The following is a 19626-nucleotide window of genomic DNA, read 5'->3' on the forward strand; positions in this document are numbered from 1 at the left end:
TTTGTTATTGTAACCTAATACTTGTTGAAGTATGCAACAGAAATGTTTTCTGAATATTTGCAAAAATATGCTGAAGCATTTCCTAGCACTGCATATAAGCTGTAATTATCCAATATATTAAGCTGGTCTGATAGCTTGGCCTAACATTGGCTTTGCTTGGCTAGAAAAGATTTCTTTGCCATTATTATCCTACTGTGACCCACATTTTTTGCAGTTGACATAGGGCATGTTGTGAGAGAGAGGGGGGCTGTGGTCACGGTGCACCTCTGCCACAGTGATCCTTGATTGTCAAGAAAGCCCCTTCAGCATGGCAAAGGGATAGGTCATGATAACCATCTTAAATCCAACCTTCAGGGCCCATAAAGGGGGAATCAGGTGGAGAAAAGCATCTTTGCTGATCATACCACCTGATGATGGTTTGATTTGTTTTTTTCTTTTTTTTTGGTCCACTAACATGCTGAATAGGGCTGTGCAAAGCTTCAGATAGCGATTCGGATTTGGAGATGATTCAGATGATTTGAAGGCCAAACCTATTAATCCAAATTGAATTGCTAGAAGCTTTAGGCTTTTCGAATTGATTCAGAGAGATTCAGCCATAGGGTGTAATGGGGAACCCTTGACAGCTGGCAGGCATTGTGGCCACAGCAGGCCTGCAGTTTTCACCACCTGTGCCTTAGCACATACGCAGTGTCACCTATGTCAGGAGTTTTGCTTGTCAGGAGTTTGAGGTGCAGTTTCCCAGAAACCCCTGCATCACCTCCTTGAAACCTGGCAGACTTTATGGCTTCAGCGTGAGCTACCATCCCTGCAGTTTTCATCTCACTGTGGCTTAACACATACATGTGGCACGAGTTTTGCTTTCAGAAACTTAAGGTACAGTTTCTCAGAATTCCCTCCACCTATCACCTTGAAACTTGGCCAGCTTCATGCCCTCAGCAGCAGCTACCATCCCTGCAAGTTTCATCTGAATCGGCCAAAAAACAATGAAGTTATAGATATTTCATTGATCCCCCATTATACCCTATGGCCAAATCTCCGAATCACTCCAAAATCTTTTCTGAATCAATTTGGCCAAATCAAATCAGAAAAGTTATTCAGATCTCCAAATCGAATCAGCTAAATCCTAATCGAATAGTTGTCTGTTTGCACAGGCCTAATGCTGAGTCCAGGTACACAATTGTTTTCAACTTTCAGTTTCCTCAAATCCTCTTTTTTATTACAGCTGGCTCACAGATGAACAATATTGCTATTTTTATAAAAAGGTGCTGTATGGTATCTTACTGGCTCACTATCTAGTTATGTTTAGGAACTGTGGGGCTTAGGTTAGAGAACAAGTTTTGTACTAGTAACCCACTGAATTGCAGCTCCCACAGATACAGTGCTTTGTTTGCATATTTTTGCCTTTTTTTGAAAGCCTTTAAACGCTCTGCTCTTTTAAGTTAATTAAATATCCTGGATACCAGCATTCTTTGTCACTGTATCCATTATCAGGCAGATTAGCCTTACTGATAAGCAGGCCTCCAAGGGAGAAACTAAATAAAAAAGCCTGTCCTCTCTTGCAATTATGCAGGGACAGAAAGAGATTATCCATTTTAATATTCATTGAGCAGGACTTTGCTGTTGCAGTTCATAGAAGGAACGTGCCTGTAAAGGGCAGAAGCAGCCTGGATGACTGAGCAAATACATCTATAGTGAGATTGTGCAAATAGATGCTGTCCCTGAGGGAGCAAACAGATGTCGCCCTTGTGCTGCCATACAAGTTTGTATGGCAGCACCAGTTGTGAGCAGACAGACATCCTAGTCCATTGTCATGCTCCAAGTGCCCAAAACTGTTTTTATGACCAAAGGTAAAGCACAGCTTGTGACACCTTGAAATGGGAGAATCTGTTTGCTTATTGTGCCCCTTGTGAATCTCCCTGTAGGGGATTCTGCCAGTGCACTTATCTGACTGCTGTTTCGCAACTTGGCATGAATTTGCAGGCATAGAAATCTGTATGTGGGTTCCCCTGCTTGCAGATGTGTGCCACAAGAATTCCCGGTAGGGGATTTCCACAGTGTGCCTATTTTACAGCTGCTCTCGGACTTGGGACACAGTACTGAGGGCCTTTGACCCATTGGATCAGGTCCCTGAAACCCAAGGAGAGTCAGGGGTTCAATCTTGCAGGACAGTGGTTTGTAGAGACTATGGCAGTGTCTGCAGTGTTTGTAGACACTTATGAAGCAGATCAGCTGTGGCAGGACACAGCTGTAGAGGAAACCACTACCAAATGAGACTCCACGCCCTCATTCCCTGCATCAGTTATGCTTCATAGAAAATGAGGGTTGGAAAGGACATATATAAGTCATATAGTCCAATCCTCTGCTCAAAGCAGGACCATCCCCACCTAGATCCATTCCAGCCAAGGGTTTGTCTAACCAGGTCTTAAATATCTCCAAGGATGGAGACTTCGCAACCTCTCTAGGTAGCCTATTCCAGTGTTTTAGAATCATAAAAAAACTAGGGTTGGAAGGGACCCCAGGAGGTCATCCAGCCAACTCCCTGCTCAAAGTAAGTTTTACTCCCTTCCTAGTGGGAGAGGTTTTCCTAATATCTAACCTAAACTTCCCTTGCTGCAACTTGAGACCAGTGCTCCTTGTTCTGTCATCTGCTACTGTTATCTGCAGATCATCTGATCTGTGCTCCCAGCCACCTGGTATAGTGGAGTCAAGGGCAGCTGATCCTTGAGCTTGAGAGCAGCAGTCACCTGATCAGGGCTCCCAACCTCGAGAGCACATGGGAGCCCTCAGCCTGGCTACACATGCAATCTAAGGTGTAGTGGAAACCAGCCATAACATCATTACACAAAAATGACACAAATTTATTTTGTGCAATAACTTTGGCTTCTTTCTTGTTTTATCATGTCATTAATTGCATTAATGTGTGGCTGGGTTACTGCTTAAGATGTGATTAACTGGTTAATCGTGTCCTAAGCATAACATCTGCCAGGGGCCTGAGGCTGTCCTGTAAATCTTATTAGCTGCATACATTCTCTGTGCCATTTTTAGTTTGATAGTGATTCTGTAAGCCTGTCTGCCATTGCTGATTGTTTTCAGACTGATAATTTGGCCTTTGATTATAGATAGTTCAGCCTGAGTTGGCTAGGTTACAGTGAAACAATTATGTTGCAGAGAAATAAGGTAGAAAAGTCAGGTTTATATTTGCATATTCTCAGTGTCATGAACTTGGGGTTTGTAGGGTTCATGCATGTTTTCTTGAGTTGCTGGTATGATGTCTGGTCTCTGTGTACAGGTAATTTCAAGCTGTATGCAATCTTATCATCCTTATGCTTTTATGCTTTGTAGTATTTGATATAAATGTAATTTTGACATTTCTTTATATTGGAGCTGAGGCTGTTTTAGTGAGGTAGTGATTTACTTTACTGGCCCTCACCTATTCATACTGCTTTTCAAAGTAATGGCATTTGACTTGTGTACTGACTCCCTTGAATATATTTTTAAAATTTGATACTTAGCTAGTCAAACTACTGTGGAGAGAGACGGTATACTTAATCAGCAAGTCTCCATGTGATTGGAATAACAGAGATTTGATGGGATAGCTCACATGACTGGAGCACTGTCATGGATTATTTAGGAAGTACAGGCAGGGAAGAAGAGTAGGAGGAGTTGCACTTTATGTAAAAGAGCCTTGTGATTGCTCAGAGCCCCAGTATGAAACTGCAGATAGGCCTGTTGAGAGTCTCTGGGTTAGGGTCAGAGGGGAGAGCAACAAAGGTGGGGGTCTGCTATAGACCACCAGACCAGGAAGATGAGGTGGCTGAGGCTTTCTTTAAACAGCTAGTGGAAGTTTTCTGATCACAGGCCCTGGCAGGATCTTAATTCACCCAGACATCTGCTGGGAGGGCAATATGGCAGTGCACAGACAATCCAGGAAGCTTTTGGAGAGTACTGGGCACAACTTCCTGGTGCAAGTACTTGGAGCAGCTAACTAGGGGCTGTGCTCTTTTTGATCTGCTGCTCACAAACAGGGATGAATTGGTGGGGAATGTAGTAGTTGATGGCAACTTGGGCAGCTGCAACCATGAGAAAGAATGATAGAAAATTAAGTTTGGAACGGATCTCAGCAGGTCATGTAGTCCAAACCCCTGCTTAAAGCACATGATTAAAATGCTTGGGTTGTGGGTCCCCTTGAGCGTGTATAACAGGGAGCCTTCCCGGGGCTGATTAGGAGTTGGCCTGCTCACCTGTTTCTGGGCTAACTGCCCATCTCTCTCTCCTGCCACACTTCATTTAATAATTGGTGTCTTAATTAGGTGGGAGGCTGCCCTTTGGTGGCACTGTTCTCCTGGGCCTATATATGTAACTCCAACCGCCCCTGTACTGCATCCCACTCCTCGCAGTTCACACACACACACACACACACACACACACACACACACACGATGTTTCCTTACACCACAACTGGTGCTCCTGGGTCTCAGAGGAACTCTTGACTCCCTCCGTGGAGTAGCAGGTCATTGTGCATACCCTTTAGGTCTTTCTTTCAATCCACACTTGCCTTCTTGTGGAGGACTTACTGGGGTCAGGACTTGTCCCTAACACTCTGGCTGAGCCCCCACCCACCCAACCTTTGGCCCAAACTATGGCCTCAGGCATCCACGAACATATCTTGGCCTCTTCCCCACATGTGGGGTTCCTACTATGCCCATTCTAGGGCCTCTATACCACCGAGGGGTCTTCTCATCATCTCCACAATCAACAACTCATGGGGCTGGCCCTTGCACTGCCCTTCAAGCTTACTCCCAGTTCGGCCCTACTCGGCCCCTCTCACACAGCACGTTAAGCCTACTTGCATTCAACCCTACTCTGTGCTGGGCCACCTACATCCCTGCCCTCTTTTCTCCAGGGCCACACAACTGTTCCCAACCAGGGGCCTCTGGGGTCTTCCTTCCCTGTGGGCTCAGGTGACCACAGCTGTGCCTGGCCCCACTCCTCTACTGGCATCTTCCACCCCCTAGGGGTCAGGTGGCTGTAGCCATGCCTGGCCCTCATACCCATCGAATTGTGGGGGTTAGCCCCCGCATCTGCCTTTCACTGGGGGGGTTACTGGCCTGGTGTTTCCTGAGGGCTCCCATGCCACCAGGAGCCCCACCAGACCACACTTCCATGGCAGGGTGCAGTTTTAGGTCATGCCCAGGACCAAGAGCCTCTTGCTCTTACCTTCTGATGTTTCTGCCTGGGCTGGCAGCAGCAAACTGCAGCCTTTATATACCTGGCTCTCAAAACAACTGCCGCCATCAGGCACCTGCTGGCTGCCTGGCTCTGCCCTTAAAGTGACAGGCACCCAAAGGTGCACTGCCACAGGGTGGTAGGGCATGGTCCTAGATTTCTTTATTCCAGCCACAGTCGGTACTTCTCACAACAACCAGGTTTCAAAATATCACCCTTGATCAGAGTGGTTTCTTGCCAGTAGGCCGAACACAGAGAAGTATTTCTCCCACAGTACCCTGGCAACCATTTGCACCTTCTGATCTTGCGTAGGGAAGGCTTGGGCGTACTGTGTGAAGTGGTCTGTCACAACCAGCTCGTTTCCCTTCTGGTGTCCTTCTCCTTCTATGGATAAGAAGTCTATCACATGAGCTTCATACATTTTCAGCTCTGAAAGATATGTAGATAGGTGGTTTGAGTGGACAGGGTTTTCCTTGGTACAAACCTGTTGCAATTCAGGCATTTGACCTTTATGTCTTTGGCCAAAAAAACTGCTCATGTGCCCAGGCCAACATGCAATCCACCCCATGTGCCCACAGTCAGCATGCAGTGCCTGTATTTCCAAGGAAGGACCAATTGCCAATATTTTCATCCTTTGAAGTCCTGCACTTCCTGATGTTGTACCCCATCAAACAAGTGAAGCCTCTCTCACTCCCACAATAAGAGGTGGGCTGCTGGAGTAGCATCATTAACTGCTGAGGGGCAATTAGTTCCCTGCCATGGGGTGCACAGCACATCCAGATCCTGTCCTTGCACTGTTCACCACTCAGTGGCTGTGACTTGTGGTAGAGTGGATGGAGTCAACATGGAGTACTGGATGCAGGACTGCAGGATGATAGACTTCGAGATTCATAGATCCATAGATGTTAGGGGCTGGAAGGGACCTCACAAAATCATCAGGTCCATCCCCCCTGCACTTGGGCAGGAGATACTGCTGGGGTCAGTTGACCACAGCAAGGTGCTTGTCAAGTTGTTGTTTAAAGATCTCCAGGGTAAGTGATTGTCCCACCTCTGGGGTGGGGGGTCTGTTCCAGACCCTGGACACTTGATCGTAAAGTAATTTCTCCTTATGTCCAGTCTGAACTGATCATTAAGGAGTTTGTGCCCATTGTTTATAGTCTTCCCCTGGGGTGCCTTTTTGAACAGATGCTCCCCCAGACCCTGGTGTATGCCCCTTACATACTTATAGGTTGCCACCAATTCCTTCTAAGTCTTCTTTTCTCCAGGTTGAACAGTCCCATGTCTCTTAACCTCTCCTCTTATGACTTGCTCTCTATACCTCTAATCATGTGTGTGGCCCTTCTTTGGGCTCTCCCAAACTTCTCTACATCTTTCCTGAAGTGTGGCACCCAGAATGGGATGCAGTACTCCAGCTGTGGTCTCATGAAGGCTGTGTAGAGTGGGAGGATGACATCCTTTGTTTGCTTGAGATACATCAGTAGATGCATGCCAGTGTTTTATTCGCTCTGCTAGCTACAGCTTCGGTAGATTGTAAGGAAATTTCAGAAGTGAGATTTTGAAATGTTGCATTCAAATTTTAATATGAAAACTGTAATATAAAGTAAAACTTTTAATTTGTGCATAATTTATCGCTCTCTAACTGAATTTAGATTCAGAAACCAGCTAGCTAATAAGCACATGACAGTGAAGATCAAGATATAGCAATATGTGTTCATCTTAGGCTTTGTTTTAATTATTTAAAACGAAAAAAGTTTGGTTGTGTACATTTCAGTTTACACTTATAACAATGAGGAAAAGATGATTTTCCCACTGTGTCTTAGCGATAACTGTGTACTGTTTACAAATGCATTTTCTAATTGAAGACATTTACATGTATTTTTTTCCAGGCAAAAATAGAGATTAAATATCTACAGCACTGAAAAACATTAACAAAAGTAATTGTGCGGTACTGCTTTCACATAAAACCACAGTTGTTTTCTAATTCTATTTTTCAGTTTCCATAGCTAGACGTGTACAAGACCCATTAGCTGAGCTAGTGAAAATTGAGCCCAAACACATTGGAGTTGGAATGTATCAGGTAAGGTAATGTAGATCATTTAATCTAAGTAATCCATCATGATATAGAGCAACACCAAAACACTGCTTTGTAATTAAGTGTCAACTAGTTATATGTCTACTTTAAAAGATTTGTGTGGAGTTGGCGGAATGGTAGTAAATATTTATAAGTCATTGTGTGGCTTTTTTTATTCTCTGGTTTTAATGATTGTGATTGAGACTTAGAAATGCTGTAGCCAGATTTATAGTCTATTAAAAACATTAGATCAGACTGGTAACTTGATCTGCAAAGCCTTCTCTTTTTTCACATCATTACAGCAGTGGGGTTTTAGCTGTTTGTGTAAAATAGTATGAGATATTGATCCTCCACTTAGCCATTGGTTAGCACCATTGTCTACATTCTTTCTTCTCTTAATGTTTATAATAAAAAAACATTCATTTGGGATATTTTCATTTACTAAAGCTGAATTAGAAAATGTTTGACAATTCTTGTAGTTGTGCATTTTTCTTGAGGTTTCTTTTGAGAGGAAATATTTATTTTTAAATCTTTACCAAATTAATCTATTTTTATGGGGAAATGGATCAAATGTGTGTGTATTGGCCACAATTCAGAAAAGCACTTAAATATATGCTTAAGACCCATTGATTTAAAAAGAGAAGTGCAAAAAGTGAAAGTTAACATGTGCTTAAGTCCTTTCATGAATAAAGATGCTTTCAGGAACTGTGGCCAAGGAGCATATGTAAAACCTTAAAATGATTAAAAAACAAATAACAAGTACAACATTTAATAATATATTCTGCAGGTCACACAGCTGTACTTCCAGGTAAATTCATGCCTATAATCTATTAAAATGCTGTCACAAGATAATGCTCTCCTGACATTATTTCAAATGGTATAGGAAACTCAAAATATTAAAACTGATTTTTCCATTGAAGTTCTACTTTTCAATCAAAAGATACATATTGTGGGACAATATGCATCACTGCAAACGATTGATGTTCAGTATTTCATGCAGTAAAAGTTACCCATATGGCAATTTTGTAGAGCACTGTTTTGCTTGCCATAGATTAAAGAACAAATGTGTTCGTTATCTATTGGCGAACAGATTTTAAAAAATCTTGCCTTTAGAGATAACACACGTATTTAACTTTTCACTGTCAGAATAGTATTTCTCCCAAAATGTTTTTGCTATCCTTAATAATTAGAGTAAAGATCAGTCTTCCAGCAAACTGCTTAATGCCTATCTTGTGTATAGTTTTACATGAACTGTGAATACAAGTATCTATTTTATATGACATAAAGTTCTTCTCTGACATACTTTTTCCTGACAATTCACAGGCAAAGGAGTTTCTTAATGAAATAAGTATGCATATTAATATACATATTTGATAAAGTATCTAATAGTTATCTAAAGAGAAAGAATTGGTCAATTTCTATGATGATGATGCATGAGATATATTCTTAATATGAATGTGTTATAGAATCTTGAAAACTGCTTCAAATCTCGTAGGGATTGTTCATTTGCTTTCAGTGGAAGAATACTGTTAACTTGAAAAATAATAATTCATCTTAAAATGTACCATTTATTGAGTTACAATATGAGGTGAAAGTACTTTTTTCTGTGTGTATATATTCTTGCTGATATTAGCTTTATTTCTTTGTGTTTTGTCCTGTGAGGAATCCATCTGAAGTGTTCTTCAAGGGCACTTCAAGAGAGCACTTATAACCACAGTAACAGCAAAGCATCTGTGTGCATAGAAGAAAAAAAAGGAGCAGATTTATTGTCTTGGTCTTGCGGGTGGGAGTGGGGCAACCAAAGTTCCTTCATAAACACAGCAAAAGAGTAGGTACCTACTTAGTATTTTGTAAAAGAATATATGCTACTTTCTATTTAAAGGAGATCTGTCAGAAAACTGGTGGTCCCTTCTTTTTCCCCTCACTGCTATCCCCACAAAAAAATTCAACTTGGCATGGTGAATTAATGTATTTCATTAGCACACTACCCAGGACTTAAATGTGTATCTGTACAGGATTTTCATGTCGTATAGCCAGCAGAAATTTTGTGTTTTGAGCTTGCTGCTGTATTTTTAATACATACTTAACACTCTAAATACTTAGATTTAACTTTAATAGGAGGGAATTCTTAAATGGCAACTGTATTTCAGGCCAGACTCCACAAGTTTGTTGCACCATATTTCTGTATTTTTCCAAATCACATTATCTGGTGCAGATAATAGCTTTAGGTATATAATGGTGCAGATAATAGCTTTAGATATATAAACCTCCTGTCAGAAGTTCTTGAATAAAAATATCACCCTGGAAGCTATAAGATGCTTTTCCTATGATACAAAGGGGTGTTGAGTTACTAGAGCCTTTTGTGACACTCTTGATAGCAAATTGTCATACCATATGTCAAAGTTTTACTGTCCTTTGGGCAACAGAACTCTTTGTACAGCAGTGGTGGGGAGTGGAATTTAAGCTATTATGACTTGTCTTCCTTTAGGGAAAATAGTTATTTGTTTATGTCTTAGAAGTTAGAGACTGGAGAAAAAATTGCAAGTCCTGTTGCAATTATAGGATATAGCTCTCTCTAGAGAATGTATTAAATGCAGACGCTGATTTCAATCTAAAAGTATTTTGTAAGTTATTTTTTCTTTTCTCTTGCATGCATTTTCTTTTTCTTGCATTTCAATTTATAACTTGGTTGTTGGTTCCTCACCCTTACGTTGTTTCCCAATGTCTAAGGTGAAATTTGAAAATATAGTATATGGCAAATATAATAGACTTCACAGAGGGAACATTAATAACCTCTGCATATTACCATTTTTTAAAATCAAAAATGCCCCCAGGTGAGCGTAGAAAGTTAACAACCCTCACATTTGGTTTGGAGTTTAAAAGTGACGTGTAGCCTGCAGTTGGTTTTTGTCGGTTTCAACCAAGAGTATGCACTGCTACCAGTCACAACACTGGTAGTCTAACGCAAGGGAGAGATGTGATTTCTTAGGTAGCCAGGAGATGTCAAACTATTCTAGGAAGCTGAAGTTTAAAAGCAACGGATATTCATTTTTGTATTCTCGTAGACTACTCTGCACCGGAAGTGACAGACTGATGTCAAAAGGTACTAAAATTAATGCTGCTTAACAATTGTCATGGTATGGTCGTTGTTTGAGAGGAAGATTATATGAATGGGCATGAGATCTACTCAGGGTTTTCAGCTTAAAACACTGGGTAAAATGACCTAATACATGCTTGATGCTAGGAAAAGAACATTTAGCTTGCAATATTATAGTGGTCATTTTGAAGCAGAATCAGGGATGAAAATCAGTATTTTTGATGCATATTATTCAGAATTGAGAACATCAGTGTGATGGTCCCGTTGAATGATTCCTCTCAAATAAATTCTGATTAGTATTTATCTACTGCATGTTTAAATTTGGGGAGGCAAGGTTTTTGGTAATGTCTTTTATTAGACTATCTCTGAAATTGGGAGAGGCATTGGACAAGATTTCAGGCAACAGGTACCCTGCTTTTAAGTACATGACTGGTTTAACTTACCAAATAAGGGCATGGTTTAGAACAAATCATTATTCAGCAATTCCTCTTGAATTGTTAGAGACCTGCTAGTGGTTTGAAAATGAAGTTTACAATACAGGTCTATTAGGGTGAAGGGAACATCCTTAGAGAAGCTAATTCAGGCTCTGAAGAACAGAAGTTTCCTTATTTCAGGAAATTGCAGCTTCGGTAGTTATTTTCCACCTGCTTTCTTTTTAGAAATGGCCTAGCAAAATTTTTCAGATATCTTCTCCAAAATTTTGCACAGATTTTTGACTTATAATAGGGCTGTTATCACCGTTTCCCCAGCACCTCCCATTTTAAGTCCTGGAGCTTGGTACTGCATAAGTTTAATTTTTTACTTTGCAAACTTTTAACCATTTGGGATGAATTTTTCCTTATTGTGTGCCTGCCTCAACTGGGATATGGCCAAAACAGTACAGTTATTTTTGAGAACAAGACCAGAGAAAAGTTAATTTTTTTGCCCATGTTGGATTTTTTTCCCTTTTTAAAAAAATAAAAAATAACCAACCAAAAAAAAAACCCCATGTGCATCTATACCAGGGTTGGTTTTGTATCAAGGGTATGCCTTTACCTGGCTTGACAATTTGCCCAGATTTGGAAATCTATACCTTGCGTAGGCCTTTGAAAAATTTAAAGTTTACACGCAGTCGGTAGAGACTTGTTAGACCCTGACAGCTAAAATGTCCAAAGATTCTGTCCATGTCAGACATGCTCCAGTGGCTTATGGACTCCAGTGCTGACTAGATTGGTTATGCATCATTCCCACAGAGTGACTGAATATAAATGCAAGGTGGTAAATTCAGGACTGGGAGAAGAAGGTTGCTACTCCCAAACTGTTCTATGCTGGGATGGAGATGGGCACTAGAACTGAGATTAAGGAATTCTGACTTGTGTGCTTTCAGTGCTCCCCTCCCCTCCCATTTCCATTGGCACCATGCAACCCAGAGAAGGAAGTTAGCTGATTTTAATATAAGGTGAGGAGCAAGCTGGTTTGGTAAAATGAAAGATGAGGATGGAGCCAAGGGAATATGGTAAAACTATACTGGAGAGAAGGGAGAAAACCCATCAAGGAGTTGGAGGAGGTGAGACTGGGACTGCATGGGCAAGAGGAATGGGGCCAGGGTGGGAAAGACGGGTTGAAATTGATTGGGCAAGGAGGCTGAGTGTAGGAGTTGGGAAAAGAGTCTGGGAGTTGGTAAAAGATTTACTTTGTTTGTGGATGGTTGTGGAGATTGGTTGATTAGCTGAAGTGTGGGACTTGGTAAAGAGTCTGGGACAAGGAGCCAGTGAGTGGGCTGGGGAGAATGAAATTGAATAAGGAGACTGGGACTGGGAGGAGACCTTAAAGAAAGAGACAGTACTGAAATACAGCAGGTCGAGGTCAAGCTAAGGGGCAAAGGGTAGAAAAGTCAGTGTCTACGAGAGCAAAACCTTCCCAAGCCTGGAATGGGATCCTGATGTCCTGAGGCTCACTTATTCCTCTGCAGTAGATGCAGGTAGTTAGCCATATTAGTCTAAAGTTAGGCAGAAGACAGGGCATGGTGGCATTTTACAGATTAACTTGTTCAGAAAAGCATGAGCTTTCACAGGCTACAATCTACTTTGTCAGATGCTCTAAGTGGACTTGCAGAGAAGTGAGGTACTAAACAGAATGGGAAAAGGTTATTTAAACAGAAAAGATAGAAAGAAGGGGAGGGAGAAAGGGGATATTGCTAAAAGAGGGTTGACTGAAGAAGTCAAGAAGGATAAACAGAACAGGTAACGCATTAAAGGACATGCAAGTTGTGACAGTTAGTCCAGGTAATGGGAAGAGAATCCAGAGTCTCTTTTGAGACCATACTAAACACGATCCAATCTGGATGATTTCTTGTTCCACAATTTTGCATTCAGGTTGTTTTTTTTTTTAAAGTCTGTGGTCAGTGAAGGATTATCCAGGGAAGTTAAAGTAACTTCTTAAGCAACTTGTGCTCTGCAAGTCCATTCATATAATTGTCTATGAAGGCTCATGCCTCTCTGAACAAGATAGTCTGCAAGGTGTTACACAGCCCTGCTGTATTCCTGTATTTCAGGAGATATTTGTGAGACCCACTGGCACAGCATATGCCTGACTGCCTTCTAGTACTGGTCTCTGTATAGGCTGTCATCCTGTAATCGTTGTCTTTTATTCTCGTAGCTCAAGTAGCAGTGATTTAAAGGTTACAACATTTGGTGGACCAGGGGAGTGTCAGTATGATGCCACAAGGTGGAATTTCATGGGGTTGATTTCTTTGTTAAAACCCTAGGCAATTACACACAGAGAACTAGAGCATTACTAATGTTTCAAAGTCAAATGCTGAAATGGTAGGAAATAACAGAATTAAGGTTGCTTGTACAACTCTTGTGTGTGTATAATATGATTAGGTGGTATTTTTTCCATAGAATCTTAAAAGTGGGGTTGGGTGGAACCTCTGGAGTCATCTAGTCCAACCCGCTGCTGATTTCCTATCCAAATCATCCCATCACAGAAGAACTTTGCCTGATTAAGTACACTGGAGGGGCCTACTCTGGAAGTGCATCTAGTGTCTGTAGTAAAGACGACTGTTTTCTCAAAGTCCTTGCCTCATTTGTTGAAGAAGCTAGAAAGTGTGTAGTGAATGAGAGAGTGGAGTACAGGAAGACCAATGAGAGCTTAATGGTTAAGGCAGTTGGATGCTGCCCTAGGTACCTGGCTTCTGTCCCTGATCCTGGACGGAATTCCTGTATGATGGAGGACAAGTCATTTAAACCAGACTATTTAGAGGTGCTCACTGATTGTCTTCCTCATTTTCTGGGTGCCCTACTTGAGACCCTGGGGTCTAATTGACAGAAGTGCTGAGCATTCCTGCAACTGAAGTTGATGAGAGCTGTGATTGCATTTATAAAGTATGCCAGAATGCTAGGTCTTCTGAAAAATCTGATTCTAAGTCTTAAATCAGGCATCCAGAATTAATAAATGATGTTTGTTTTCATCTCTTTAGGCCTTATTTGTAAAATGAGGCTAATGCCATCTCATTTCAAAGGAATTTTGTGAAGAAAATGTGTTTGTAAAGTGCTCAGATACCACAGTGACAAGCATGATAGAAAAGCCTAGGAGGAAATTAATAGTTTTATCTTCACAACAAGCTTTGAGTAGGTGTAGGGATTTACACTGAACTAAATGCATTAAATAATGTTAAACTCTTGCTCATTAAGTGACCATATTCTCTCCTGTGTCTTGAATGAGGCCAGGTTCTTGAGGAAAGACAGTACATGGCTGTGTAATGACATGCAGTGTCATAAGGTATACAGATAGGGGAACTAAGGTAAGATTGCAAAAGTAATCTTAATTTTGTCATTTCTTGAATTGTGAGTTTCTCTGCAATCTTCATATGCAAGCTTTTTGCATAAAGCATATAAATATGTATAGTGCACCAAATTTTCACAAGAGGTTAAATGCCTGTGTAAGCCTGGATAGATCACATTTATAAAGTGATCTGTATTGGAAGGCAAAAGTTACAATACACAGAGTGAAATTTAGGTTTTTGAAAAGGAACTAAAGCCATGTCCACTGTGCTTCCATCCTGGCCTAGGGTCCATTACCAACAAAAGAAGTCCTTCATCCTTGTTCCCCCGTGACAGACCAGAGACTGGTAAATGTGTGAAGTAGATGGCATGTCTGATCATCTCAGAGCACACCTGTGTGTATTTGTGTGCATTTGTCTGTCCTTACCCACACTGCTCTGACACTCCTCCAAGGCAGAGCATGAGCATAGCACTCAGCCACTCCAAGCTGTCTGCAGTGTCTAATTGCCCATCACAGGCATGAGCAAGTGGGTAGAAGTTATGCTATCATCAGTGAATGTGGGACCGGGAGAGAGGCCATGCACTACATAAGATGGTATTTGTGTGTATGAAAGTATATTGCTGTTAGTTATTGACTAATTCATAGATTCATAAACCGTAGTCTATTAAATCACCACCAAACAGGGAACAGTGAGATAGACTCAGCGGGGAAAAAATGAGAAGAAAGAGGTGGTAAAAGAATTGGAAAGAACTTTGTTTGCCATAAATATAGTCTTCAAGCATATGTTTAGTCTGTTTGCTTTGAGGAAAAAAATCCTTTTAATACCTAAGTATCCTTCTCTCTCACTCCAAAAATGAAATGGCCCAGGTGTCCATCAGACTAAAAGTTTATATTATTGAGGGATTACCCTCAATAATATAAACTTACATGGGGGGTAGGGAGTGGCTGATTGCTAATGGCCATAAGTGGTAAACGAAGAAGAGTTGGCACCATCTGCCCATGTTGTTTAAGACAGCTTTCTGCATTCTGATGTTTAAGTGGGACAAGTGAAAGATTAGGCTTAGAAAAAGAGTCTCTGAGTATTGAGTGATTATTTCATGTAACAGTACTGTGGCAGTCTTTTGTATCAGTTGCCAGGAAGGCAGTAGAAAAAATGTGTTAGATAAGTAAGTTTTCTTAGAACATAGGGAGGAGAGGAAGTATTGTAGCCATAATAGCGACTTACCCGGCATGACCCCTTTGCAGAAGAATGGCTTGTCAAACCATCCATCCTGGTGAGTGATTCCTAAACAAGATCACTTAAATTTCAGTTTCCTGAATCTGCAGGAGAGCTGAAGGGAATATTTTTATAGCTCTTCGGAAATATGCAGCATCCCAAAATAATCGCCAATTTCACAGCCTTATGTATATTGGTAACAGATGCGTTTTATATCGGTTGGCCATTCAGGTTCCTTATATGTGCTTTTCTTCTCCTTCAGCTTACAATTGAAGGTACTTCAACCAAAATAAAAAAAAAAAAAGTGGAGTATAGTACTTTCTGAATGACCTGGTATGTCATTGTATGTGGTACTCAAAAATGACAGATCTACTGAATATATTTGCTGTTTTCATTCCCTACTTTTATAGACATGCCATTTCAAAGCTAGTTTCTTTTCCTACATGCCATTTCTTTTTCCTACAATATAACTTAAAGCCTTGATACTTGAACCTTAAAGTCTAGAGGTATGTTCCAAAGTGATAATTCTGCTGAAATGTTGAATATAATCTACGTCAAGGATCTCTGGTAGATATAAGGAATTAAAGGGGAGAGTTGCTTTATTCTGTGTTTTCTAACTATTCTCCAGCTTCATCAATAGGGACAGGTAGCTAGCCATGTTAGTTTTAGGTTAGGTAGAAGGCAAGGCAGAGTAGTACCTTATAGATGAACTTGTTCTGAGAGGCATCAGCTTTTGCAGGCTATAGACTACTCTTGTCAGATGCTATGAATGGACTAGTCTCTCTGACTGCCTCTCCGTAAACTGTTCATAGTATTAGACAAAGTCGATGCTTCAATAGCTCATGCTTGTCTGAACAACTTATCAATAAATTGCCAACTTGCCCTGCATTCTTTATCAATTGGGCAATTATGTGTGGGTACTAGCATTATTTTTAGGACACAGAACAAATTTCAGTGAAATCTGAATTGATCACCTTGCTTGAACCCTAAATTAAGCTTTTCTGTAAATTAAGCTCCTTTTCAACCTCTGCTACCTCAGTCTTTATTTTGGCTCTGTCTTTTCTAGTGACTTTGTTGAAGATAAAATGAATTCTTCTGCCAGTTCCTTGATAAAGTAACACTTGCTCTAATTTTCAGCTTTCTCTACTGGATTAATTCTGATTCTGGTATGATTTGGTATGCTCATCTCCCTTCCTCTTGGCCTTTGATAGCTGCATACAGAAAAGCACTTTGCATTCCCTAGATGTGGTTAGAAGCAAATGCTACAGTATTCCTAGCTACCGAGTTGAAAAATAAATGATCTGACTCCCTTTTTATTCTGTATATAGGCTGTTTCCTAGTCCATTGTTGCTACATGGATTGAACAATATGCTAAGAAAATAGAGCAGAAGGAATCATTAGACCAGGGATGGGAAAAATGCAGCCCACAGGCTAGATGCAGCCTGCCAGGCCATTCTATCCGGCCCACGGGGCCCCTAAAAAAATATTAGAAAATTAATATATATCTGCCCCTGGCTGCCTGGCATGTGGCCCTCGATGGCTTGCCAAAACTCAGTAAGTGGCCCTCCACCCAAAATAATTGCCTGCCCCTGCATTAGACATTAGTCCTCTACTAAAGTGACCTCTTTTTGGTCTAATAAAACATATCACTTCTGTCCATGAGCTCTGATTGATTTATAATTATAGACCTAAATTTTAACTTAAAAAAAAATCAGGAATTGATTTGTAATGTCATGGTGAGAAATCTATCAGGATTGTTACCTTGTTGGCTAAGATAATAATAGATTTGTCTTATGGTAGGCTCTAGTTAGTATATTTGGGCTTTGGACATGCATATAAAACTGGAAAGAGGGCTATCAGGAGATTTAAAATTATCAGTGGAAAATTCTCTAAAAATACATCTGACAATAAATTTAAATCAACTATACTTCTGTTATCTAGATAAAATTCTACCCTACTCTAACCCCTTCCAAAAAATCCTAAAAAAACTTAACTGAAAAATGTAAATCAATAGAATTTATAAAAAAAGAAATTCAAACTAGAAACCATACCCCAAGAGACTTTTTGAAAAGGAGGGGGGAGTGCCAGGGACTCCATGAAGTCTGGTAAGAACTTCACTATTGCTCCTGCACTCAGATATTGTGATGATGGGTTACAGTATAAACACCAGAGACCAATAGATTTACTTGTACTCTGAGGGTTTGGGCTTGTAGGAGCTGAGCAGCAAAACTCCCTTGCTTTGGTTTGGGAGCAATACATCTAATAAGGATCATAGAATCAGAATGTTGTACAAAGCTCTGTCTCATATTTAAAGTATGTATATTTGTGAATGTCTTGCTGGAGGTCCTGTTTGGTAACGGTAATTTTTAAGGATGAAAAATTCTTTCATAATCCTCTTTGTTCTCCAGTACAACATCTTTCCTATTTCATAAACTTGGAAAATTAACATCCCATAAGGATACAAGAGATAATGCGTGCAGTTCTCCAACCACCAAAAAGAGAGCATGCTTGTTTCCAGATGTAGCTGAAACATTTTGTGTCAAATAAAATTTGTGAGTGATACTCTTTTATACAGGTTCCTTAAGGGAAAACAGTTGAACTAATTCCTGTTCTTATTTCCATGTATTGCTGGAGGGTCCTGATCAAAGGAAAGTATTATAAAGCATAATTGGAGTGCCTAATAGTAAGAATTTAAAATGTGGTAATGCCATCTCTTCCCCTCTTGTCATCCTCCTCTCCTTCCATCTTTTCCTTGGTTTTAAAGTATATTGATTTTGTGTTTTAGGACTTTTTACCATTTCAATTGAAATTGGATATCATGCAGCCAGTCTTTTTCTATTTATTTTTCCTAATAGGACTAACATACAAAGGGGGTTGAACCATTTTCTTAAAATAAAACTGAGTTAAAAGTTTTGGGAGCACAAGTATAGTAAGGTTTAATACTTTTTTATTTGACAATGAAAGATAATGTTACACAATATTCAGTGTCCTGTCCAAATTATTATTAGGTGGATAGGGACCTACTCTAATATCTCTAGGACTAATCCTACAGACACTCAAGTGTAGTAATCTCACAGAAGCTTCTGGGAAAGAAATACCTGTACCTTTTACATTAGAAGATTAAGTAAAAGGTTCTCTTTCCTATTTGCACTTTTTGTGCAACTTCCTTATCTCTACGTGCAGCTGTATCAGCAGTGATCTTCTGTTTGTGCAGGTCTTTCATTCCCTGTTTCTAGGCCTAAAACTTGGGCATGCTAATGAGACTGAAATTAATAAGGTATGCTCAAAGATTGGTCAAGTGCTCTTTTCCATGTGTCCATGAAATTGCCTATAGCAATTTTATTAATTTTATTCTACACCCAGTGCTCTAAACTCATGTTCTACAGTTGCGCATCTGGCTGTATTACCACCTGTTGCTGTGATGCTCTACTAATAATACATAGACTTGAAAGGTCAATTGCTCTGGTTATTGAATTAACGTCCTTTTTACTGTGTAGAATTTTTATCATTGAAAACTAGGATCCCTTCTCATAAGTCATGTGCCCCACCCCCCTCACCATTTTTGTTGCTCTCCACTGGACTCTCTCCAACTTGTCCACAGTATTTCTATAGTGGAGGCCCAAAACTGCTGCCTGCCTGCTGTGGACTCAGGTGAGGCTGGCTCCTGGCAGCAGCGTGCACTCCTGGGGGGCAGAGGGGACCCATGCCCCCCAGATCTTTGTGGGGGCTGGAAGCAAGGTGGGTGTGCACTGTGGGCTCATGCTCCCCACCCTGCTGCCCTGCCCCATGCTCTCCGGAGAGCAACATGTGCAACCCGGTGCAGCAGCACATAGGAAAAACGCGCAGCTGCCTGCTGCTGCAAGCTCCGTGCTGCCCTGGCCATGCTTCCCCTGCAGGCGGGGGCAGCAGCGAGAGGCACAACCCTGTACTGCCCCTGTGCACACAGAGGAAGTATGACCAGGGCAGCCCAGAGCTTGCAGCGGCAGTCAATTTTCCTGCATGGCCCCACTGTACCCTGCTGTGCCAGTCGCCCATGTTGCACTCCAGAGGGCCTAAGGGAGGGCAGCATGGTGGGGAGTGCAGCATTTGTGACCCAGGGTTTGCAACCCCCAGGCACTCTGGCTGGGGTGGGGATGGGGTGTTTTCAGCTTCCCCACTCCCAGCCAAAGTGCCCGGCTGGCTGCAAACCCTTAAATCCCTCCCTCTCAGCCAGAGAGTGCCCAAGCTGGCTGGGGGCTGATGGAGCAGGGG

At 41.2% G+C, this 19626-nt stretch overlaps 1 protein-coding gene across 1 annotated transcript in view; it reads left to right on the forward strand.

Annotated features, from left to right (window-relative positions):
• Window positions 1-19626, forward strand: part of SRBD1 (S1 RNA binding domain 1) — a 207194-nt gene that overhangs the window by 114346 nt on the left and 73222 nt on the right. Inside the window, exon 15 of the mRNA XM_019548564.1 lies at window positions 7221-7303. Coding sequence (XP_019404109.1) covers window positions 7221-7303 — 83 coding nt within the window. The remainder of the gene's footprint in view (window positions 1-7220; window positions 7304-19626) is intronic.

This window comes from Crocodylus porosus, unplaced genomic scaffold, assembly GCF_001723895.1.
Source record: "Crocodylus porosus isolate Cpor-Errol unplaced genomic scaffold, CroPor_comp1, whole genome shotgun sequence".
Classification (NCBI taxonomy): Eukaryota; Metazoa; Chordata; order Crocodylia; family Crocodylidae; genus Crocodylus; species Crocodylus porosus.